This window comes from Dendrobates tinctorius, unplaced genomic scaffold (genome assembly GCF_039654945.1).
Source record: "Dendrobates tinctorius isolate UK_male_01 unplaced genomic scaffold, ASM3965494v1 ptg000160l, whole genome shotgun sequence".
Lineage (NCBI taxonomy): Eukaryota > Metazoa > Chordata > Amphibia > Anura > Dendrobatidae > Dendrobates > Dendrobates tinctorius.
This window is the reverse complement of record NW_027361827.1, coordinates 19,747,335-19,774,260: the sequence shown is the minus strand read 5'-3', so window position 1 is coordinate 19,774,260 and position 26,926 is coordinate 19,747,335. Positions and strand designations below refer to the sequence as shown.

Here is a 26,926-nt window from a genome sequence, read left to right as displayed (position 1 = left end):
ATACGACTATAAATAAAATAAGAGTTAAAACAGAAGATACACTTACATAATGCTTAGATAATTTCTGGCAGAACCATGCTGGGGGGTGGAGCCAGATGTCTCCATGCATTTGAGATCCTACTGGCACAGCATCTCAGGCTAGAATGAATGAAGGTTTAGGGGACAATGCCTTATAGCTTTGGGCTAGTGACATCACAAAAGGGGCTGTCTGGTGATGGTCCTCCCCCTGCTCTTGGAGTTACAATCTGACTACAAAACTTATGATACTCATATTCCACAGAGGGTACCTCGTATAGAGAAGCACAATGTATCATCTTATCCAGCGTGTCGCTGGCATTCATCCAAAACCAAACATGAAGTAGTTATGTCACACCATTTAGGAGAAACCCATTTCTCAGCTTCTGTTGGTGCTAGGACTTAGCAAGAACCACGGTAGGGAAGTCGAATCGGAGCACGTCCCAATATGTCAGTTTCATATTTCTGCCATGGACGGGATCCGAGGTAGGCCCATTTTACTATATCCCATATATATATATATATGAGAGCACATGTCTCTCTCAAAGGAAATTCCTTTCTGACGGGAGGGGGGAGAAGAGCAGGAAGCAATGAGTGAGGAAAGGGTGTAGTGTTACAGTGAGGCAGAGGGACAATACAGAGCTGCAATGTGTGACCAGCTAAGGAGAGGAGGGGGGTCAGGTCCTCACACTGACATGGCATAGATCAGTATGTGAATAGAAAAATCTGTAATCCAATAATCAGGGACCCTTGTGTCATATCTTACAGTATCATTACACCTCCCCTTTTAGAGTGCGCTTAGGGAGGCAGTACCTGTCGGTACGCCGCCGGGCGCACCTCAGCGGGTTCACCCCGCCGGACAACCCATCGGCATTTCCATGTTTGCGGCCCTTTTTGTGCTGTACGGTAAAGTCGTACTGCTGAAGGGCAAGGCTCCAGCATAGCAAACTTCCATTGGTTCCGGACACTGTATGCAGCCAGCTCAGAGGGTTATGGTCGGTTACCACCGTGAAGGTGCGCCCGTACAGGTATGGCTGCCAATGTTGCAGTGCCCAGACCATGGCCAGGCATGCCTTCTCGATGGTGGAGTATGCCTCTTCCCTCGGCAAAAGTTTCCGGCTCAGGTACAACACATTGTGCTCCTGGTTCCTCGAGTCGACCTGGCTGAGCACAACACTGAGGCCAAACTCATTGGCATTGGTCTGTACCAGGAACGGGTGACTGCTGTCAACTGCTTTCAACACTGGAGAGCTGCACAAGGCTGTTTTCAAAGCTCGGAAGGCCGCCTCACAGCCATCTGTCCAGTTGACTGTTTGGTGCAGATTCTGCTTGGTGAGGTCTGTCAAGGATTTTGAAAGGGCACTATAGTCCTGTATTAACCACCTATAGTAGCCTGCAGTGCCCAAGAAGGACATTACCTGTTTCTTGGTCATGGAGTGGGCCAGGACATGATTGCATCCACTTTCTCCTGCTCTGGACTCATGGAACCCCCGCCTACCCAGTGACCCAGGTAGTGGACCTTGCTCATGCCCATCTGGCACTTTCCCGGCTTGATGATCAGGCCTGCCTGGTGAAGATGCTTGAGCACCTCTTGGAGATGCTGAAGGTGTTCCTCCCAGGTGGAACTGAAGAAGGCAATGTCATCCAAGTACGCCACTGCGTACTCCTCCAGTCCCTGAAGCAGGTGGTTGACCATCCACTGGAAAGTGGCAGGGGCATTCTTCATGCCAAAGGGCATGACCGTGGACTCGTACAGTCCTAAGGAGGTGATAAAGGTGGATTTCTCCTGCGCCTCAGGGCTCAGGGGAATCTGCCAGTATCCCCGACTCAAATCCATGATGGATATGCATTTTGCTTTCACCAACCGCTCAAGCAGATCCTCTATGCGCGGAATCGGGTGTGCATCAGAGGTTGTGATGGCGTTGAGCCCCCTGTAGTCCACGCAGAACCCGGTGGTCCGATCCTTTTTGGGCACGAAAACTACAGGTGAGGCCCATGCACTCTTGGACCGTTGAATAACCCCCAGCTGTAACATATCATTGATCAACTGACGCATGACCTGCTGCACCTCTTCAGAGATCCAATAAGGTGTTCGCTGTAGTGGGGCATGATTCTCAGTGTCCACCTTGTGTACCGCTAACTCAGTCCGTCTGGGTCGGTTGGAGAACACGATCCGGAAGAGTTCCAGGGTGGCCAACAACTGCGACCGCTGGGTAGTGAGGCACTTACCTCTATGTCCTTAATGGACCCATTGGCCTTGGCTTGGGCCAGCATGTCCAGGAACGCGTCTTCCTCCCCATCCTCGAACAGGTTGCAGACCGGTAGGACGCAGGCTTCACATTTGTGATGAGCCTTCAGCATGTTGACATAAAAGGCCTTGCGCCTACCCCGAGCATGGTCAAGCGTGACCACGCAGGTGACCGGGTTGAGCTGTTGGTGGACAACGTATGGGTCTTCCAAGGCTGCCTGAAGCTTATCTGTTGGTATGGGGGCCAGCACCCACATCTTTTGACCCACCTGTAGGTCCGCTCCCTGGCATTCTGGTCGTACCGGTGCTTCTGGTCAGCCTAAGCCTGCACCATGTTGTCAAGCACCAACTGCGTCAAGGTCTGCATCTTGTCACGGAAGCGCATGACATGATCCATGATGGACACTTCAGTGGGGTTTGGCTCATCTTCCCAGGATTCTCTTATCAACCCAAGGGGTCCCCGGACTCACCTGCCATAAAGGGGGTCGAAGGAGCAGAACCCCGTTGAGGCCTGCGGAACTTCTCTGTAAGCGAATAGCAGGTGTGGGAGGTACCGCTCCCAGTCGCGCTCTTGGGTCTCAACCAGCATGCGGAGCATCTGTTTGAGGGTACCGTTGAAGCATTCACACAAACCATTGGTCTGTGGGTGATACGCACTCGATACCAGGTGCCTCACCTGCATTTTCTCACAGAGAGCCTCCATTAGGCGAGACATGAATTGGGTCCCTTGATCGGTAAGCATCTCCCTGGGAAATCCTACCCTTGAAAAGATGGTCACCAGTGCATCCGCCACCTTATCCGCACTGGTTGAGAACAGAGCTTCTGCCTCTGGGTACCAGGTAGCATAGTCTACCACGGTGAAAATGTATCACTTTCCAGAGCTGCTGGGGATGGCCAGCGGGCCTAAATGTCCACCGCGATTCTCTGGAAAGGATCCTCTATCACCGACAAAGGGATCAGGGGAGCCTTAAGAGCAGGCCCCACCTTCCCCACTCTTTGACAGGTGGCACAGGAGTGGCAGTATTGGGTCTTGTCTGTCCCATCTTGGGCCAATAGAAGTGTTGAGACAGCCGGGCCTTAGTTTTGCTGATCCCCAAGTGTCCAGCGAGTGGAATCTCATGGGCAATCCGTAACAACTCAGCCCTAAATTGATAGGGGACTACCAGCTGTCTTTCCCTCAACCACTCCTTTTGGGATTCTCCGGGTACTACTGTATCTTCTGGTACAACCTTCCTCGTTCTCAGAATACCCTCTACTTATCAGGCACAGAGGTGGGAGTCTTGGCGAGGTCTCGCAATTTCTCCAGGCTCGCAGCTGAGTGCAGAGCAGCCTGGAACTCCTGGCTGGAGGCAGCCAGAAGTGACGTCAAGGTCCCTTCCTCACTGGGACCCTCTGGAACCTGCTCTGGGTTCACCTCTGGTTCAGTCTCTCCTGTAGTGGAGGAGGGTCCAGAAGGCACGGCGCTGCCTGCGATCCAGGCACTCTGACTGCGTGTGACAGCAGCTACGTATGATGTCTCCCTGGGGATTTCTACAGACCCATCAGCTGGCACTGCCATGGGTTCTACCTTCCCATCCAACCCCAACACTTCAGGAGCAGTGCTACTCATGGGCCAGTTACCTTCCTCAGTGGCACTGGTCACTTGCATGGCATCACCTTCCTCAGGGTTCCCATGCACCTCCCCATTTCCTGTAGCACCGACGCTTGCTCCTGTTAGGGGTTCCTCAGCAGTCTCACTCCACAGACCGACAGGGCTGAGCAGTCCTGTACCTGTGGGCACATCAACCTTCTCAGAAAAATGGTTATCAACTTCAGTTGGCACATTTACATCATCATCAGCATCATTCCTAGGGAAAGAATGGTTATTAGTTGCATCATTACTCATCAAGGCATTGACAAGTAACACATTCAGTTTCCCATCATCATCATCATGGTTAATGTTACCCTTATTATCAGATTGGGAAGGGGTGTCAGGGACGTAGTATGCAACCATCCTCCCCAAATCAGTCCCCAATAAAACATCAGTAGGCAGGTTTTCGGACACCCCCACTTCCCTCACCCCGCTCCCAGCACCCCAATCAACAAAAACCCGGGCCATTGGCAAGGGACAGCGGGTGCCCCCAATCCCGGTGACAGTCAGGGTTTTCCCCTCAGTCATCTCTTCACGGGTCGCCAGTCCGGGTCGGATGAGGGTTCCTTCAGCGCCGGTGTCCTTGAGGCCTCTAGTGAGACTGGTCCCCACATGGACGTGCTGCACGTTGTCATCAATCCTCTCAACCACACCACCCACCAAAAGAACAGAGGCGTTGGGCCCAGAGGCCTTGGCTGGGGAGTTCTTCTGCCTCTCCGGACAGGTGGCGCTGATATGACCAGTCCGATTGCAGATAAAACACTTGTGAGTGTCAGAAGTAGGCCTGGTGGTGGCAACAGGGACAGGGCCTCCGGAAGAACGACTGGCAGGGGCCCTGGGGTTGGTTGCAGGCTTACCCCCTCTCCAGCTGGCGGTGACTGGCTTCCGAGTCTCCAGTTTCCGGTTAGCCTCATAGTTGTCGCGATCTGCGCTGCTTTGTTCGCTGGTTCTCGGTCCAGGATGAACTGTCGGACCTCAGCTGGGCACAGATGTAAGAACTGTTTTTTTATCATCAGGTCTTTCAGCAGGTCAAGGGTGTCCACTGACAGTCCATGGATCCACTGGTCAAAGTGGGTCCTGAGTCCTTGCACCACATCGGTATAGCTGTCATGTGGGCCACGTTGGAGGTTCCGGAACTTCTTTTGGTATACCTCAGGGGTCAGCCAGTATTTGGCGATCAGGGCCTGCTTGATGGTGTCATAGTTGTCATCTTCTTCTGATGAGAGAGAAGCAAACGCCTCCAGAGCTTTGCCTTTTAGCCCTGGGGTCAAGTACCTTGCCCATTGTTCCCTAGGCAGCTGGTACTGTCTGTAGGCTTTCTCGAAAGCCCACAGAAAAGTGTCCAAGTCTCCATCCTTTTCTCTCACGGGAAAATGCTCTGGCATTAGGACTCTGGGCGCTGCTGGGCTCACGGCTCTGGGCTGGGGAGGGCATCACCCCTTGTTGGAGCAACTCCGGTTCATGGGCTCTCTCAGCCTCTCATTCTGCTCGCTGGGCTTCTCACTCGGCTCTCTGGGCTTCTCGCTCGGCTCTCTGGGCCTCTGCTTGGTGCTCAGCTCTCTCTTGAGCTTCCAGGGTTAGCTGTAGGCGCCTGTCCGTATCGTCGGCGGAGATCTTTTGCAGGGCCATTTGAAGATAGCGGTCCACGACTTCCAGGCTGCCAGTCAGGCCAGCCAGCACCAGCTGGACCTCTGCAGCGGCACTATCGGCACTGGCTCTCATCCCATTGGACTAGAGCTGCGACCAACTGGGCTTTGGTCTTGTCGGTGTCGTCAATCTGGTTTGCCCTGCACAGGGCCCTAAGGGCATCCTTCTTAAGCTGCTTATAATAAGACTCTCCCTGCGTAGCCATGGTTGCCAAATAAAAGATAGGATAGAAAAACAAAGAGAAGGGAGGGGGTAATCGCAAGTACATACAATTGTCTCAAAACTAATAAACACTGAGCTTCGGTCTCCAAAACTTTTGATGCAGGATCCCCGTGGGAACCGTGCAGGTTTTTAGTGAGAGGAATGATTGCTCAAACCAGATCACTAATGCTCTATAATCCCACTGCGCTGCCACCAATATGTCACGATGCCGCCTGGTACCACCATTATGTCACGGACCAGGGGATGTGGCCGCACACGGCTATCACAGGTGCAGGGGGGCTTATCTTAGTTATCCCACCGCTGGCACCATGTGATAAAACAGCAAGCTAGTCTTGCCCTAACAATTTATCACAGGGGTTTTTTTTTTTGGCTATCCCACCACTGCCACAATATGTTACAAGCTGCCGGGATTTATGTATATCCCTCTTTTCAGTTCCACTTTGGAACTTGCAGCTCTCCGGTGCCCCCCTTACCCTCAGGTCAGTCAGGGAACTACACCTAGGATAATTGGTCGCCGGACGGGCTGCTTGTTGTGCACGGGCGATTAGGCTGCTGCAGTGAGGGAATTATAATTAGTCCTGGCCGCAGCCAGACGAATCAGCTTATAAGTATGTGAATAGAAAATTCTGCAATGTAATAATCAGGGACCCTTGTGTCATATCTTACAGTATCATTATAGGTACAGTTGGCATATATTTCCAGAAAAGTTACATACATTTCTCTTATTTATGTACTATCATCTCTTGGCTGGCATCCTTTACATAAATATTTTTGCAAAATAATTATGCACATCATAAATAAATCTGGCTGTCTTTTCTAGAGACAATTCTTTTTTTAAATAGTAACAAAACTACCTAGAAAGTCTAAAACTGTATAAAGATACTAAGGTGCACCATTCATCTATCATGTGAAATGCATATATGACATTACAGAAAGTGTTTGGCTACAAGAATTGACCAATTTTCAAATTTAAAGCAGCAAGTACATCTTCTCTAGAGTCATACAGAGGTGATTGCAATTTTGTGAACCCTTCAGAATTTTCCAGTTTGTCAACCATCCCAAAAACATTGTTCTAATTTTGTTCTGGCTAGTCCAGGTGATCTTTAGCAAACTGCAAATCTTTAGCAAACCATTACTTGAACACAGTTATTGTTCAGTGTCCTCCTGATGGTGGGCCTCCAATGTGAGAGAAGTTTTTAGTTGCTTAGAAGTTACCTTTATGTCCTTGCAGACTATTATACACCTTGCTCTTTGAGAGATTTTTGTTACTCAACCACTCCTGGAGAAGGCAATAGTGGTATAGTGTCCTCCATTAGAGTATAATCTGTCTGATTGTAAACTGGTGGAGTCAAAACTGTTTAAAGATGGTTCTGTAACCTTTTTCTAGCCTGATGAACACCAACAACTCCCCTACGGAGGTCCTCAGAAATCTCATTTGTTGGTGCCATGGTATACTTCCACAAACATACATTGTAAAGATAAGACTTTGATAGATTCCTGTTCTTTAAATAAAATAGGTGACCAACTCACATGATTGTTGTCCCATAAACTGAAAACACCAGAATTTAATTTCACCTTTAAATTATCTGCTAATCCTAAAGGTTCACATACTTTTGCCACTGATATTTATGATATCGTATCATTTTCCTCATGAAAAAAATGACAACGTTTAATAATTTTGACACATTTGTTTGATTTGGTTCTCTTTAGGACTTTTGTGAAAATCTGATGTAGTTTTAGGTCAATATTATGCAAGTATATGGAAAATTCTATAGCGTTCACAAACATTCAAGTATCATATGTATGTTAATTATTTGCTATACCATATATACAGTAAAAGGAGAAATTTCACAATTATAACAGATTGTCACAGTTTTGTAATAACAGAAGATAACTGGAATCACTGCATTTACTATACAATGTAAACAGTCCAGTTTAAAGGTTCTGCTACTCACCTGTACAAAAAGTGCCATCATTAGGTATGAAGTTTTCATGGTTATTGGATGGTCGGTACCCTTTTAGACATATGCAGTAGTAACTTCCATGTGTGTTATGGCACATTGTGTGTTCTCCACATATCTTATGTGTTCCTTGGCATTCATCTTTATCTGTAAAAATGTTAAAAGCAAATATTACATGTGGCAGAAAGATGCAAGCTGGATTTATGAAATATTAGCAGTCGCTAATTAGGTACATTCTGTGCTATTTGTTTATGTATGTGTATGTATATACATCTTGTGACAAAGTCACTGACAAAGTGCTGGAGGGAAGATACTTTTCACTGAGGCTATTAGCTTCAGTGATTTTAATGTCTTACATGTTAATACACTAGCATTTCAATCCCAGGCCTCCTGGTGGAGGGGACAGCTTAGGGAATAACAGGAGCACAGTAAGGCTGGTGGCCCAAACCTCCTCACCTTTAGAGGTACCTGTCACGTGCAGCCGGATACACCGCCTCCAGCAGGACGAATTTCAATAATTACACGTGTACCTGTATACACCGCCTCCAGCAGGGAGAATTTACAGAGTAAAGTGGAACACCGGGGGAAACCGTTACAACGGTGGGCCCTGCACTAGGGAATGGGGACGTGGAGACCTCCTCCTGCACTCCCCACGTTCCCTATACAGGCTCCTCATCTGTCGCCGAGCTGGATACCTTAGTCCCTAGGTCACCCTGCACCTATCCCTTACTAGTGAGCTGGATGGTGCAGAGACTAATCCCACCGCTGCACTAATACACACACGGAAAAATATACAAACAGGGAAAACACCACTTAGCTTTGCTCTGTTGCTATTGCTCCCAGCAACAGTCTGGCACCCGAATACATCTTTCTTCTTGAATAGCTGCTACTTCATCAAAGCTTTGTCAGAGCTGTAAGGAACTCCTCTCTGTAGCTCCTTCCACACCAAGACTCTGACTGAGCTGCAAGAAACTTTTTTCTAGCTCCTTCCTTCACCAAGGATGGTTGGAAATGACCAATATTGCCAACAGTGATTGCAACCACCTGACACTCCTTTATAGGCAAGAGCCAGAGCAATCACACCTGCTAGTGATTCACGTATAATAACGCTAGCCACCACCGGGGGCCAAACTAGAACTAAAGACACCACAGTGTAATGACCCTAATGGCCACCGGGGGCAAAACTAACTTTAAGCCAAAAGCTTAAAGGAAAAAAAAAGGTTACTTGTACGAAATCTGTCACAATCCAGCATGGATCGTGACAGTACCCTCCCTCAATGAGGGGCCTCAGGACCCTCAAGACCGCTCCTCATCAGGGAACCACCTACAGTGGGGACGCCCAGGTCCAGAGTTCACCCCAGCAACTACCTGCGCTTCAGGTTTATGACAAACGAGCACCGCTGGTATTGGCAATGTATCTTCTGGAGGCACCACACATCTCCAAAGTGCCGACCTGGGGAACGAGTTGTGTATGTGCATGTTTGGGGGTAACTCCAGCTGGTAAGTCTATGGGCAGAGGATGGCTGACACCAGATACGGCCCAATCACCTGAGAATTCCAGACCCCCGCAACACACTTCCACTGGATGCTTTTGGTGGCCACCCATACATGCTCGTTCACACACAGGTCCGGACCTGAACGTTTATCACAAGGCGGTGAACTCTTTCTGGAACTGACAACAAAGGCATCCCCCTGTGTCCACACCACACTCACACCCCTCAATTCAGAGGGAAACACCACCCTCTGACCCCTCCTACTACGAGGCCTGCGCCTCTCAGGGCTGGCTTATGGCGAGGGTTGAGACTTGACCCTACTCTCCAGCAGCACCTCTGCTGACCTCACTTGAGAGGAAGGGGTCACCACACTCACACCCCCGTGATTCACAGAGGGAAACACCACCCTCCGACCCCTCCTACTGCGAGGCCTGCGCCTCTCGGAAATATACACTCCCAGGTTGTCTTCCTCCACATGACCAGGTGGACAAGGCTTCTCTGACAGTACAGAAATTTCGTCGAGAGCCCCACGGACTAAACCATTAGTCTGCTCACTACTGGGACATACCCCTTCACCTTGGAGGAGATCAGGCAACACCATGGGGACACCAACTCCTCCCACCTGCCTGTGTATGTCCGCGTGTAAAAGCAAGTCCTGCTCCCCAGCAGGGACTCCAGGGGGCATCATCGCCAAAGCCGCAGAGGAGGAAATATACACTCCCAGGTCGTCTTCCTCCACACGACCAGGGGGTGCAGCTTCTGAGCTGCAACAGAAGTTTTGGCGTGAGCCCCGCGGATCAGATCATCAGTCTGCTCACTACAGGGACATACCCCTTCACCTCGGGGAACACCAGGCAGCACCATGGGGACACCAACTCCTCCCACCTGCCTGGGCGTGTCCGCACGTATGAGCAAGTCCTGAGCAGGAACTGCAGGAGGCATATTGGCCAACGTCGCAAATTGGGTTTCTAGCTTAGCCAGAGGGGAGGCCCCAGACCCTGATAACTGCTGCTGGAACTGTTTCAACCCAATATTTAGCTCTTCACTCACCTCAGTGAGGCCCTCCAGCAACTGCTCACAGGTCTGAATTTGGCCCATGGCTCACCAGCAAAAAAAATGTAGGGTTGGTGATAATGCCACGTGCAGCCAGATACACCGCCTCCAGCAGGACGAATTTTAATAATTACACGTGTACCTGGATACACCGCCTCCAGTAGGGAGAATTTACAGAGTAAAGGGGAACACCGGAGGAAACTGTTACAACGGTGGGCCCTGCACTAGGGAACGGGGACGTGGAGACCTCCTGCACTCCCCTGAGCCAGTGTCCCTGCACTCCTCATGTTCCCTATACAGGCTCCTCACCTGTCGCCGAGCTGGATACCTTAGTCCCTAGGTCACCCTGCACCTATCCCTTACTAGTGAGCTGGATGGTGCAGAGACTAATCCCACCGCTGCACTAATACACACACGGAAAACTATACAAACAGGGAAAACACCACTTAGCTTTGCTCTGTTGCTATTGCTCCCAGCAACAGAGTCCAGCACCCGAATACAGCTTTCCTCCTGAATAGTTGCTAATTCACCAAAGCTTTGTCAGAGCTGCAAGGAACTCCTCTCTGTAGCTCCTTCCACACCAAGACTCTCACTGAGCTGCAAGGAACTCTTCTCTAGCTCCTTCCTTCACCAAGGATGGTTGGAAATGACCAATATTACCAACAGTGATTGCAACCACCTGACACTCCTTTATAGGCAAGAGCCAGAGCAATCACACCTGCTAGTGATTCACGTGTAATAACGCTAGCCACCACTGGGGGCCAAACTAGAACTAAGGACACCACAGTGTAATGACCCTAATGGCCACCGGGGGCAAAACTAACTTTAAGCCAAAAGCTTAAAGGAAAAAAAAGGTTACTTGTACTAAATCTGTCACAATCCAGCATGGATAGTGACAGTACCTTTGTAAGCAGGGATAATTAGGGCCCCTGTCCTAGGGACCATTCAGGGCTTACTGAAACTGTAAGCCCTTGCAGGTAGGGACCTCACTTACATTGTTCCTGTCTGTCTCTTAGCCATATGTAGTTACAAAATATGGTTTATAGCACATTACAATAATTTTTCAATGTATAGCTAAGTATAAAGCAAGTATATATACACTGAAATTAAAGACACTTTGAAATAAACAAATAATTAATAATAATAATGATGATAATAATAATAAATGATTATTGTTGATAATAATGTACAGCCAGAGGAGGTAAAATACAATTTTCTGCTAGAGATTATTTTTAAATCATTTTTCTTTAAACTTGCAGCCTACCAGCAAAAATAATTTTACCAGTAAAAAAAACCTAAAATTAAAACTAAAAATAAGGGGAAAAGTGTGTAAATGTAATAGCTTCTGTTGACTATCTCTTTAGTCACCTCCTAAATTATTCAGATTTTTCTCCTATTTAAACAACTGTATTTATTTGTACGTGGTCTGACCATAGAGACTGTTCTTTTGAATCTGCAGTATCTTTTATAAGGATTGCCAGGGCTTCTTCCATCACGTAATTGAACAATAACAGAATTCGTCCTTTCAGGGCACAGTAGTGGCGCAGTGGTGACTAGAATACCATTGGCAGCTGTGTATACACTGCTCAAAAACTATATGGAACACTTAAACAACACAATGTTACTCCAAGTCAATCACATTGATTGTGAATCAATTTCTCCTGCTGATGTGCAAATATAACAGACAACAGGTAGAAATAAAAGGTAATAACTAAGACAACCCCTAGAAAGGAGTGGTTCTGCAGATGGAGACCACATACAATTTCTCTGTTCTCATCCTTTTGGCTGTGTTGTTTTGGTCACTTTTGCATTTTGTCACTGCACTCACCCCTAGAGGTACAGTAGTATGAGGCAGTGTCTACTGAACAACTCACAGAAGTTGCTCAGGTAGTGCAGCTCATCCAGGATGGCACATCAATATGAGCTGTGGCAAGGGTAGCTGTGTTTGTCAGCAGTGTTCAAAGCATGGAGAAGATACCAGGATACAGACCAAAACACCAGGAGACATGGAGGGGGCTGTAGGAGGGCAACAACCCAACAGCAGTACCGCTACCTCCTCCTTTTTGCAACTCGGAACAGGAGGAGCAGTACCAGAGCAATGCAACATGACCTCCAGCAGGCCAATAACATGCATATGTCTGCTCAAACTGTCAGAAACAGACACCATGAGTGTGGTATGAGGGCCAGACGTCCACAAGTTGGTGTTGTGCTTACAGCCCAAAACCTTGCAGTGCCATTGGCATTTGCTAGAGAACACCAAGATTGACAGATTCGACATTGGCGTCCTGTGCTTGTCATGGATGAGAACAGGTTCACACTGAGCACATGTGACAGATGTGACAGAGTCTGGAGACGCAGTGGAGAACGTTCTGCTGCCTGAAACATCCTCCAGCATGTGTTTGGCAGTGAGTCGGTAATGGTGTGGACTCACAGCCCTCCATGTGCTAGCCAGAGGTATCCTGACTGCCATTAGGTACTGGGATGAGATCCTTAGACCCATTGTGAGACCATAAGCAGGTGCAGTGGGCATTGGGCTCCTTCTGATGCATGACAATGTTAGGCCACATATGCCTAAAGTGTGTCAGCAGTTCTTGCATAATGAAGGCATTGATGCTATGGACTGGTGTGTCCATTCCCAAGACCTGAATCCAATCAAGCACGTCTGGGACATCATGTCTCATTCCATCCACCAACGCCACCCACGTTGCACCACAGACTGTCCAGGAGTTGAACAATGCTGTAATCAAGGTCTAGGAGGGGATCCCTCAGGAGAACATCCGCTGCCTCATCAGGAGCATGCCCAGGTGTTAATACATTTATGTAGAAGCCACATATACTACTGAGCATCATTTCTTTGTTTTGAGGCATTTCCATTGAAGTTGGATCAGCCTATAATTTGATTTTCCACTTTGATTTGAGTATCATTTCAAATCCAGACCTACGTAAGATATTAATTTTGATGTACAATGATCATTTTTATGTTTTATTGCTCTCAACGCATTTCACTATGTAATGAATAAAGATTTGCAACTAGAGTATTTCTTTCAGTGATATCTAGAATGTGGTATTTTAGTGTTCCCTTTATTTTTTTGAGCAGTGTGTATACAATATTTTACAAAAATGCCGAAGGGATTCAAAAACTTTTCTTTACATAGGTTAGATATCTGTAAATCGATGTAATATGCAGAGCTATACAAAAAAATAGTTTGTTGCCCTATTTTTTAAAATAGTGATAAATTCATCACTTGCCCAATCCCGTCATTGCATAGTAACACATGCTACTACTAGTCCTAAGGCTATGCACCATTTTTTCCGTAGCGCTTCCATACAAGGGGATATAATACATTTCAAAGATCACCTACAATTTATTTTATATATGATATTAAATAATGTATTCTTTATTGAGTTTTTAACATACATCATGGTGTTGTACAATATTATTATGTACGTTTTGTACAGTTTTTACCAAAGGATCCTTATAATAACATTGGAGAACAATGTCAGGAAAAGGATCTGCTTCATGTTCTCCATTTCTGAATGGAAAATTGGTGGATGTATTATATCTGGACAACAAATGAAGTGATTTGCCAATCACCAATATTTCAATGGTATAAACATACTAAATGTTGTTTTCTTTTAATGTTAGAAAAAACAATTTCTTATGTTTTCAAATTAACCCCTTCCATCTCCTATATGACCATTATCATAAGTTCACTAAAAATAAATCAATTTAGTTTAACCCTTGACCATTCTTAAGTTTCATGACCACAAATTTTGTATCTTGCCTTATTTAATGAGGTTGTTCTTTCACCTTTGGAACATTGCGCCTGCAGTGAAGATGAGTATATTATAAGTGTTATAACTTTACTAAGGGGAAATCTAGGTATACAGGTACCTTTAAAGATTACCTATCAGCAATCTGGGGCTGTGCTTTTCATCAATTATAAGAGTGGACAGACTCAGACTGGTGATTTTGTTAAATACAAATTAGTGACAAAAGCGTTCATCATTGCTCCTAACGTCCCCCAAAATGACCCGACTTTCTAGCAAAGTCAGGTCCAAACTTCCAGGTTGTGGGAGCACCAACAAGAAGAGCGGATTCCCACGACCCTCCTTACCCATGCTCTCTCAGTGGAAGAATGAGATCTCACAAGATCTCATTCATTGCACTAACCCAGTGCTGAAGGGTATGTTACTAAGCTATTACTGCACTGTAGCTGATGTAATAAGGTACCATTCAGTGACCGCTTAGTGAAATACGTGGCACTGTTGGATTAGTGAAAAGAATGAGATCATGCTCTTCTACTCTGAAAGAGTTGTGGGAACCAACAATCTGAAAGTTCAGCCCTCCTTTTTGGTATTGGGAGCAGTTCTATCTATGATTTATATTTAATAAAATTACCAATCTGAAGCATGAATTCATTTATTAAATAAAAACTGCCCAGATCGGTGAGAGATATTCGTTAAATATAGTTTTCAAGTTCAGTATCTTCACATTTAAATCTTTATTTATTACATTTTTAAGGTTCATTTCTGGCACTATTGAGAGTAATACAGGGTGGGCCATGTACAGTGCCTTGCGAAAGTATTCGGCCGCCTGGAACTTTTCAACCTTTTCCCACATATCATACTTCAAACATAAAGATACCAAATGTAAATTTTTGGTGAATAATCAACAACAAGTGGGACACAATTGTGATGTTGAACGAAATTTATTGGTTATTTTAAATTTTTGTGGAAATTCAAAAACTGAAAAGTGGGGCGCGCAATATTATTCGGCCCCTTTAACTTAATACTTTGTTGCGCCACCTTTTGCTGCGATTACAGCTGCAAGTTGCTTGGGGTATGTTTCTATCAGTTTTGTACATCGAGACTGAAATTCTTGCCCATTCTTCCTTGGCAAACAGCTCGAGCTTAGTGAGGTTTGATGGAGATCGTTTGTGAACAGCAGTTTTCAGCTCTTTCCACAGAATCTCGATTGAATTCAGGTCTGGACTTTGACTTGGCTATTCAAACACCTGGATACGTTTATTTGTGAACCATTCCATTGTAGATTTTGCTTTATGTTTGAGATCATTGTCTTGTTGGAAGACAAATCTCCATCCCAGTCTCAGGTCTTTTGCAGACTCCAACAGGTTTTCTTCAAGAATGGTCCTGTATTTGGCTCCATCCATCTTCCCATCAATTTTAACCATCTTCCCTGTCCCTGCTGAAGAAAAGCAGGCCCAAACCATGATGCTGCCACCACCATGTTTGACAGTGGGGATGATGTGTTCAGGGTGATGAGCTGTGTTGCCTTTATGCCAAACATATCATTTGGCATTGTTGCCAAAAAGTTCGATTTTGGTTTCATCTGAGCAGAGCACCTTCTTCCACATGTTTGGTGTGTCTCCCAGGTGGCTTGTTGCAAACTTTAGACAACACTTTTTATGGATATCTTTGAGAAATGGCTTTCTTCTTGCCATTCTTCCATAAAGGACAGATTTGTGCAGTGTATGACTGATTATTTTCCTATGGACAGACTGTCCCACCTCAGCTGTAGATCTCTGCAGTTCACCCAGAGTGTTCATGGGCCTCTTGGCTGCATCTCTGATCAGTCTTCTCCTTGTTTGAGATGAAAGTTTAGAGGGACGGCCGGGTCTTTGTAGAATTGCAGTGGTATGAAACTCCTTCCATTTCAATATGATCGCTTGCACAGTGCTCCTTGGAATGTTTAAAGTTTTGGAAACCGTTTTGTATCCAAATCCGGCTATAAACTTCTCCACAACAGTATCAGGGACCAGCCTGTTGTGATCCTTGGTCTTCATGATGCTCTCTGTGCATCAAACAGAACCCTGAGACTATCACAGAGCAGGTGCATTTATACGGAGACTTGATTACACACAGGTGGATTATATTTATCATCATTAGTCATTTAGGACAACATTGGATCATTCAGAGATCCACAATGAACTTCTGGAGTGAGTTTGCTGCACTGAAAGTAAATGGGCCGAACAATATTGCACGCCCCACTTTTTAGTTTTTGAATTTCCACAAAAATTTAAAATAACCAATAAATTTCATTCAACTTCACAGTTTTGTTCCACTTGTTGTTGTTCTTCACCAAAAATTTACATTTGGTATCTTTATGTTTGAAGCATGATATGTGGGAAAAGGTTGAAAAGTTCCCGGGGGCCGAATACTTTTGCAAGTATTTTGTATATGGATACATCTAAATAAAATAGGAATGGTTAGTGATATCAACTTCCTGTTTATGGCACATTAGTATATAGGAGGGGGAAAACTTTTCAAAATGGGTGGTGACCATGGTGGTTATTTTGAAGTCGGCCATTTTGGATCCAACTTTATTTTTTCCAATGGGAAGAAGGTCATGTAACACATCAAACTAATTGAGAATTTCACAAGAAAAACATTGGTGTGCTTGGATTTAATGTAACTTTATTCTTTCATGAGTTATTTACAAGTTTCTCTTTGTTTACAGCCATTGACATGTCGCAGAGGTTAACACTTGAGGAACAGATAGAAATTGTGTTGATGTCTGGTGAAGGCAGTACCCGGGTCATTGCAGCAGATTTCAATTCAAGACACCTTAAGCAAGAAAACTGTCACCATTCCCATTTTCTTTAGTTGTATCCATATACTTGGCCCACCCAAAAAAGTTTGCCTCATCACTGAACATAATGTTCTGCTTAAACTGAGAGTCTTGTTCCAATTTTTGTTTTGCCCATTCTGCAAATTCAGCACGCCGATCTGGCATCAGTCGAACATCCCTTTGGCACCCTTACAAAATCCAGCTGCTGTAGCATCTCATCGAGGATGACCCAGATCGACGCGATTCACAGGACAGAGTCTAGGTTCCAGTACTCTTGCCACTTGGACGAGAGCACTGCGAATCCCTGACTATCTGCTGCATCCCACGCGCCTCTTCTGATTAGTAGGCTGCCATAATATCATTATGTTGAGGTGCAATACACACATGATATTACTACAGACTACTTAAACAAAAGAGGATCAGTGAATGGAGCATGGACTAGGAGGGTCACAACCTTGCTGGTGGGATTGTACCATGCTACAACCAGACTCCTGTGATTCTCTTTACCTCAACAGCAACATCTATGTATCTGATTAATTCCTAGATATGAAATAATATTAAAGAAAAACATAAATAAAATTCATGCAACCTACCCAGACATTGTGTCCTCCCATTTCCAATCAATCCAAAGTTGCACATGCAGGAATATTTGTTATCTTTTTCTATACATGTGGCATTTTGATGGCATGTTTTACAAACCTCCGCTGATAGCACATCTGAAGGGGGAAAAAAGAGTAGAACGATACTGGTTTAAACATAGAAACCAAATCCTACACCATCTGAAAATAAAGTATTAGAATTATCATCCATACAATTTATTTATGAGTCCTGCAGGTACAGTATGTGTGCTATAATTCCATAACATTACTAAAAAGACCTTGAGAAATATTGAGATTTGGTTCCAAGCTACAAATTGAAATATTCATAGTGTAAAATGCATCATAATTTGTTATTGCAGCCCCTAAACCACTGAGCACAGTTATTAGCTGCAGCGCTGATCTTGACTTTCATGGGGGTTTGACAGCTGCTTCTAAAATACGGAGACCAGAGCAATGGTGGGGAGCAGGCACTGCAGTGGGGGCGGGTGAGTATTATTATCTGGCGTTGTTATTTTATATTTATAAAATCACTAACTGAAGAGCCCGGCGTTGCCCAAACATAGTAACTAACTGTGTTTAGTCATAACAAATTATAATGATTATATCGATATATAAAGCTGAATGTATAGCCCCGCCCACTCCACATAACAACATTCACTCTAATCTCTCACTTCATTCCGTCAGCCAGTGCCACCGGACTACTACCCCTAATATCCCACATCATCCCGTTAGAGCCACCAGACTACTACCACTAATATCCCACATCATCCCGTCAGAGCCACCGGACTACTACCCCTAATATCCCACATCATCCCGCCAGAGCCAGCAGACTACTACTCCTAATATCCCACATCATCCTGTCAGCTAGAGCCATCAGACTACTACCCCTAATATCCCACATCATCCCGTCAGAGCCACCGGACTACTACTACTAATATCCCACATCATCCCATCAGCCAGAGCCACCGGACTACTACCACTAATATCCCACATCATCCCGTCAGCCAGAGCCGCCGGACAACTACCCCTAATATCCCACATCATCCCATCAGCCAGAGCCACCGGACTACTACCACTAATATCCCACATCATCCCTTCAGCCAGAGCCACCAGACTACAACCTCTTTTATCCCACACCATTCCATCAGCCAGAGCCACCGGACTACTACCACTAATATCCCACATCATCCCGTCATAGCCATTGGTCTACTATCCCAAATATCCCAGATCATCTTGTCAGCCAGAGCCATCAGACTACTGTGGCGCCCCTGAGGCTCAGTCGCCACAGAGGTACTGCACCTTCTCCTAAGGTGTGGTGCCCCACCATCCAGGTAAGGTGGGAACGCCTGACCACACTCCAACACTTGCACCCCACACAATAGAGTAGTTCAGCAAAACCACATTGCGACTCCTTGCTTAGAGAGAAGCAGAGCACCTTTGGTGGTTCCCTGCCCGGAACACTAAACGTGCTGGGAGGTGGGTGGAGTCGATGATACATAAAAGAGTCGGAAGGTTTAGGATTACAGGTCAGTCAGATGGGAGAGTCTGAGGGAGGAAGTCACTCGGAGAGGAGTGAGGGAAGGAGATCCCTGGAAGAGGGATAGAGGAAGTGGTGCTGCAGCAGGCCTGAGTGACCCGGTCTGCTGGCACAGGAAAGGAAAGAAAGAGAAAGACATTGAACTGAAGCCTGAGCTTCCATAGAAAAGAAAGACAAGTACGGAACGTAGGAGAAGAGGGAACACAGAGGACGTGGGTTAGGAGAGAACCCTGCCTAGAAGTTCTATGCGCAAGGCCGGGGCCCAGTCCCCGAGATTGTATGGACACTAATGGTTCTGCAGCAGACACCAGTGGGGTAGTGGGCTGTAAATGCACTACTCCCATCTAAGACTTGGGGGCACAACAGCAACACGGATAGAGAGCCGGGACTCAGGAGTAAGGAGTCCCCGAAGCAGGCTACAGCTGTCTGCCACACAAGTAGAGTTCTTGGGAACATCTGATAGGAGGAACTCCAGTGTAAGTCAGTACTAGGAGATCTTCACACTTAAAGACGCTAAAGAGGAGACGTTCAGAAAAGGCACATAAGTTGGCGGAGTGTTGGAAGGGAGCATTCCATCTTGCCTGGAGGTTGACTGAGTCCCTGACCCGGAGGACAAGGCACGGAAGCGGGCACTACAGACTGTGAGTGAAGCTTTGGAACTACGTGCTCTGGTGTCCTCCATTCCTTCCTGCGTCTGCCTGATTGGCACTGCTGCATCCCCTGCGCCAGACACTACACCATCTAAGTGTCACTTCACCTATTCTGCCCTGGGACAACAGCCCTGCCTGTGGAGGGCTATAACATCACCGCTGCACCACACCATCTGTCCCAGAGGATCTGTCTGCAGTGTCGGCCTAACATCTCACTTGCCAAACACCACAGGTGGCGTCACAAACTATTCCATTAACTACATTCCACCATAAGCATTATCCCACCATTACTTGGGCGCCCAGGGCCACGGACCGGGTCACCGCTGCTGTGACACACCACCCGCTGAGACCGGCCCGGTACCGAGTAACCCCGCAGCCCTGGGAGGGCGACCCACTACTACCCCTAATATCCCTCATCATCCCGTCAGAGCCACCAGACAGCTACCCCTAATGTCCCACATCATCCCATCAGCCATCACCACCGGACTACTACCCCTAATATCCCACATCACCCCGTCAGCCAGAGCCACTGGACTACTACCACTAATATCCCACATCATCCCATCAGCCAGAGCCACTGGACTACTTACATTTATTGGGGTCCGGGTGAGAAGCCAGATCATAATAAAGGGCATTCAATTCAGGGAAAACAACTTTTCTGCAAATCGAATCTCCTGGGAAAATCTGCACCATCCAGCAGATTCAAATTTTCCCTGACTCACTCAGGTCTAGTCCCCTTCAATATTATGTGGGGTCTTATGGAAGGAGAAAACCTCAAAACATTTTGATGCAAAAAATTTAGATGTGAAATTTAAAGGGAACCTTTTAGTTCCCTCATGCCGTCCAACCCAGCAGCACTCTCCTTTGTATGATTAAACTCCCTGCCCAACGAACCCTGTATAACATAACTCAGTTAAGTATATGCTTTAAAAAAGCATTTATAATGTCCCTGTTTTCTATGCTAATGAGGGCTTTGACTAGTTAGTTGCCCCAGACTAGTCTGCCCTCTTTCCATGTTATCAAGCCCCTGTGATAGCATGAAGCACACAGCCATCTCCTGAACTTTTGGTCATGCGCAGTGGGTCTCTGAAGCCAGGAAGCATTCACCTAGGTCCAGAGACGCTTTGACGCTGCCGAACTGAGTGGCGCATGCGCTAGATTTGCATGAGCTGGCGATGACACCGGCTCATACAAATTGTTATCACACCCACAGGGGCATGATAACATGGAAAGAGGCCAGACTAATTTGGGGACACTAACGCCACATCGACAAGTTAAAGCCCTCATTAGCATAGAAAATGGGGACAATATAAATGCTTTTTCATTTATTTAGCTGAATTATAGCATACAAGGCTGGTTAGGGAGGCAGTTTAATCATACATAGGTGAATGCTGCTGGATTGGAGGCCATGGGGGTCTGACAGGCTCCCTTTAACAATGAAACTACTCCAACTGCAGCAATGGTTGCAGTGTGAACAGCACCAAAGAATGCTTAAAGCAGATGAATGGTTAATCGGCAAACAAAGGTGGAGCCACAGACAGCAGTGACAAACAGACAAACTGAATGCTTGCTTGTGAAAAAGATACATACTGATGCAGCAATGTCTATAATGTAAACAGCACCATAGTTCCATATTATTACAACAGACAAAAAGTTGATCATCAGGTCTGATCCAGGAAGTACAGTAAATGCAGATGAGAAATTAACAAACATTTGTTGAAACTATGATTGCCAGCTGAGAGGAATGGATGGTGAAACACACTCCAAAACACTACAGCTGCCACTAAAGTCTGGACAAGTTTGTTTCCAAATAACCATAGCTTTAACCCACTAACGACTGCCGATACGCATTAAAATGGCAACTGCTAAGAGTACTTATTTCCTCATCACCGTTTTAAAACAGTGTTCGGGAATAAGGCTGTAGCGCCCCCCCAGAGTCAGAAAATCTCTGGGGTCTCAGATACCAGGCGTGGCTGAGACCCCAGAGAACTGGATCAGGGCCGGATTTTCTGGTGTCCAAACAGTGATTGCTGTTATCCAGTGAATAACGGTGATCACAAAAGAAAAAAAAAGTGTGCCTGCTGCTTCAATGATTTCTCTCTCTTCTGACATGATACACATGTCAAAGGAGAGAGAAATGATCCCCCCAGTGACTTCCTGGTACTTCCGCCATCCCTGGGCCCTCCTGATCCATCCCCCAGCTCGGCGTTAACTTCCTGGAAAAAAATTATCTGGCGCATGAGCAGTTCGCCAGTCAAGATCTGCCAGCCGGTACCCGGCAACAATAGGAAATTTTTCTCTTCCTTTTGATCACTGTGATAGACCATATCACAGTGATCAAATTAAAAAATAGTAAATCAAATCCCCCATTTGTAACCCTCTTAGTTAGATAAAAACTATAAAATATATATATTGTGACAGAGTCACTGACACAGTGCATGAAGGGAGATACGTGTCACTGTGTATACTACAGTCAATGATGTAGAACCAGATTGTTTTTGCCTCCAGCACGCTACGTGCTGAGAGGGTTAATGTTATAGTCATAATGGGCTGGTTTTATGTGAGCACCCATAGAATGGGTGGGAGGGTGCTCACCATATCCCCTCTTGCAGAGCCGACACCGGAATGTGTACTAGCAGGACCTGCAGTGATGTCACGATCATGTGATCATAACATGGCCCTAGTTAAATACCTGGACATGTGAAACAGTCTGGGTGGTGTATTGGGAGAGGAAGCAACCCACATGGCTCCAGAAGGAGCAGCTAACATTGCCAGGTGTCTGCAGATGGAACCTGCAGAGAAAGGCCTGTGATGAACTTTGTTTGTTTTCCTTTAAGCCAGAAAGGCTCTGCTTTTGTTTTCCTAAACCCTGCATTGGTCTATGCTGACTTTAATAAACCAGCAGGTGTTTCACAACCAAAGTATTCCTTGTGTCTACTTGAAGAAGCAGCTAAGCATTTCGACCCCTTACAATATATATATTTTTTCCAGTGTTTGCAGTTGGGGTTATGGCTGGGGTTAGAATTATGTTAGGGCTGGGTTAGAGTTAGGGTTGGGTTTAGGGTTGTGTTAGGGTTAGGACTGGTGTTAGGATTAGTATGACCACTAGTGTTGAGAGCAAGCGCTCTCTACTCGAGTTTGCATCGGAGTAGTACAAAGTATCGCTTTTTTTCTATTTCTGTTTATTTTTGGGTGTCTAACAGCCGCAAAACATGAGGGGCAAGGACTCGAGCATGTCACTAAAGCACCCGCGATATTCAGTTATTCGGTGCATACCCAAGCACACGATGCAAACTGGAGTAGCGAGCACTGGCACTCAACACTAATGACAACATATTCAATATGATGACCTAATGTTATGAAATTCTGTGTCGTAGCTGTGGGTTCAAAATTCTCACTATATCCATGGAAACAATCCTTGAGGGGTGTGATTTCCAAAATGGGGTCACTTGGGGGAATTTCCACTGTTTAAGCACATCAGGGCTCTCCAAACGCGACATGGTGTCTGCTAATTATTCCAGCAAATTTTACATTCAAAAAGTCAAATGGAGCTCCTTCCCTTCTGAGCTCTGTCGTGCACCCAAACAAAACAAATGAGGCTTCGGTGTATTCATGAGAAATTGCACAACACATTTTGTGGTCCATTTTCTACTGTTACCTTTGTGAAAATAAAAAAGTTTGGGTCAAAAGTAATTTTTTGTGAAAAAAATGAAACATCCATTTTTTACTTCCACATTGCTTTAGTTCTCGGAAAGCACCTGAAGGGTTAATAAACTTCTTGAATGTGGTTTTGAAAACCTTGAAGGGTGCAGTTTTTAGAATGGCATCAATTTTGGTTTTCTATCAAATAAACCCCTCAAAGGTCCCTTTAAAAAATGGTTTTGTAAATTTTGTTGGAAAAATGAGAAATTGATGGTCTACTATTAACCCTTATAACTTCCTAAGAAAAAAAAGTTCTGTTTCAAAAATTGGGCTGATGTAAAGTATACATGTGGGAAATATTATCTATTAACTATTTTGTGTGATATATTTTTCTGATTTAAGGGCATAATAATTTTCCAAATTTAAGAGCATAAACATTTTCCAAATTTTCGCCAAGTTTCCGCTTTTTCCACAAATAAATGCAAGTCATATCGAAGAATTTTTACCACTATCATGAAGTACAATCTATATATATAAAAGTGAATGTATGTGTGTATCGGCCACACCCACTCCACTTAGCCCCACCCAATCACTAAGCATCTTTCATTTCACCAGAGCTGTTTAAAAGAAGCTGAGCTGTGATTGGTTGCTATGAGCAGATGAAAGCTGAGCTGTGATTGGTTGCTATGAGCAACAGTCCCATATCAACCAATCACTAAGCATCTTTCATTTCACCAGAGCTGTTTAAAAGATAAAAGCTGAGCAGTGATTGGTTGCTATGAGCAACAATTTTCCTTGTAGACAGTTGTGGTAACTGAGGCCAATTATTCTTTTAATTTCCATGGTGTTATTGTCCTTCTGTAAAGCTAGAAATAACACAATTTATTACCGTGCCGACACAGACCACCCTCTGACACAGACTGCAGGGGGAGCCCAGTATCACAAGGATAGGATTAGATACATGGCTCAGCAGACAGTATCACACAGGATAGGATTAGATACACAGCTCAGCAGTCAGTAACACAGGATAGGATTAGATACACAGCTCAGCAGACAGTATCACACAGGATAGGACTAGATACACGGCTCAGCGGACAATAACACACAGGAGATGATTAGATACACAGTTCAGGAGACAGTATCCCACAGGATAGCATTAGATACACAGCTCAGCAGTCAGTATCACACAGGATAGGATTAGATACACAGCTCAGCAAACAGTAACACACAGGATAGGATTAGATACACAGCTCAGCAGACAGTGTTACACAGTATAGAATTAGATACACAGCTCAGCAGACAGTATCACACAGGATAGGATTACGTACACAGCTCAGCAACAGGATGTGCCAAAGGAGAGGACATTTTCATTGCAAGAATTCCACTCATGCCACCAGATTTGCCTTTTGATTTTAAATGCCTCCAATTTCCATTTCGACTGGCATTTGCAATGGCCTTTAACAAGGCTCAGTCCTAGAAAACAGTAGGGATTGATTTGCAATCTCCATGCTTTTCTCATGGTCAACTTTAAGTGGCCTGTTCAAGAGTTGGAACTGCGAAAAACTTGTGCATCTTTGCACCAAAAGGAAAAACCAAACATGTTGTTTATCAAAAGGCTCTTGAATGATTTGAAAATAAAATACTATCAATGTTTAGGTAATCATTTAGTTAATTTGTGTTGCAAATCTGTAGTGTTTATTATATGATGTGAAATGTTTTTATGTGCAATATAATCATTATAATTTATTATAACTAACCACAGTTAGTTTCTATGCCCGGGCAACACTGGGCTCTTCAGCTAGTGTAAGATAAGATAGACTATGGGGTGCTTACTGTATATGTCAGTGCGCTGAAGAAAATTAATTCAATCAATAGAAATGACGAACTTAGGTACTCAAAAAATTGGAACTTTAATTGAACAGAAGGCAAAATCTAAGTGTTTAGACCCATATGAATACAGCTATGTAAAATTCATCGAAGTTTCAGCATGTGGACACTCCACTACTTCACTTGGCGACCCCATACCTCACAGATATATCTTGAAAAGGCAACAATATGTCAAAATGTCGATGAATTTTACATATCTGTAATCATATGGGTCTGAACACTTAGATTTTGCCTTCTGTTCAATGAAGTACAATGTGTTAGGAAAGAAGAATCTCAGAATCAGTGAGATCTGTTGAACCATTCCAGAGCTATAACCTCATAAAGTGACAGTGGTTCAAAGTGTAAAATTTGGTTTAGTCATTAAGGTCAAAATTAGCTCAGTCATTAAAGGGTTAAAGGGGTTTTTCATATTCAGAAAACTCTTTTCCCAGGAAAAGTTTGTTTTAAGAAAACAAATTGAACTTTACACACCATCTCTGGGTCCAGCTGAGTCTTTACCACTGCTCCAGTTGTTTATTATTGTCTGCAGCGCTGATCCCATGTTGACACCGCCGCAGTCAGTCAATGAGAGCAGTGACTGTGCCGCCATTTATTGGCTGCAGGGCTGTTGAAGTGACAGTAGCACTGCAGGCAATAATAGATGCTGGGAACAAAGGCAGAGACTCAACAAAGGACCAGTAGAGAGTGAGCAAAGAACATTTTCAGTACAAAAAAATCACCCTGGGCACAGGAGTTTCCTGCAAATAAAAAGCTCTCAATTAATTTCTAGAACATCTGTCATGTTATAGGACCTTTCAATTACTTAAATATTGGTTCCCCTGTACAGTGAGTGCGCTACCAAGCCATAATGAATAGAAGAGCTAATTTGCTATGGGGCAATGTGGCATTTGTCCCATCTCCAAAAGTTATCTTGTGTGTTGTACATTTATGTATATGTTTTGTTGCCTTTCATATGCTTTTATGGTGTGAGCTACCTCCATGTATAGGCATTAAAACCAGTATCGGATCTCAGAAAATATTGTAAGTATTTGAAAGCATCACGGACCACATTTTTGATGCCGCCTCTACTCTTCGAGTTAATTACCACTTCTTGAAACTATAGTATTTTAATATCTTTAATTTACACAACATACAAACTGTTGCAGTGACAGCTAGCAGTCACCTCATTGCAATTAGCACAGTCAAAACCTTTTATTCTTGCCTAGCTTCAATCTAGACATTGACTTGTTAAAACATTTTTTCAGTTTTCAACACCTGGCAGTGTGAAAATGATGCCGCAATCCTGACATGAGCACACTGCTGTTTCCTCCCTGACCTCATCACAAGGATCATTAACGTAATTATGTCAACATGATGCTCATTGTTACAGTATATCCTAATCTCTTGTAAGTTTTAGACTTCCTTCCAACTTCTAACAAACTTCCTTCTTGCCTTCAGTTCAACAGGAAAACAGATACAAGAAAATATCTACAAGTAGACTTAAGTGAGGGCTGGAATGAAGAACCTTTCCTGATTGATGAGCTCTTCTCTCTTCTTAGTTACTTGCACTGATTATTAATTGTTTTTAGAAGATTGAAATGAAGAAAGAAAATGTATTTGCATTTAAATGCTTTATAAAATAAAAATGTTAATAGTTTATTTTTTTATTAATGACCAAAATGCAATGTGAATAAACAAAAGAGAAATCTAAATCAAATCAGTATTTAGTGTGTCCACAGTTTGTCTTCAAAGCAGCAGCAAAGCATCAATT

General features: G+C 44.8%; 1 protein-coding gene across 1 annotated transcript in view; it reads right to left on the bottom strand.

Annotated features, from left to right (window-relative positions):
* SUSD1 (sushi domain containing 1) overlaps window positions 1-26,926 on the bottom strand; it is a 488,868-nt gene that overhangs the window by 422,131 nt on the left and 39,811 nt on the right. The window contains exons 2-3 of the mRNA XM_073549625.1: window positions 17,455-17,577; window positions 7,718-7,870 (exon numbers count right to left, since the gene is read on the bottom strand). Coding sequence (XP_073405726.1) covers window positions 7,718-7,870; window positions 17,455-17,577 — 276 coding nt within the window. The remainder of the gene's footprint in view (window positions 1-7,717; window positions 7,871-17,454; window positions 17,578-26,926) is intronic.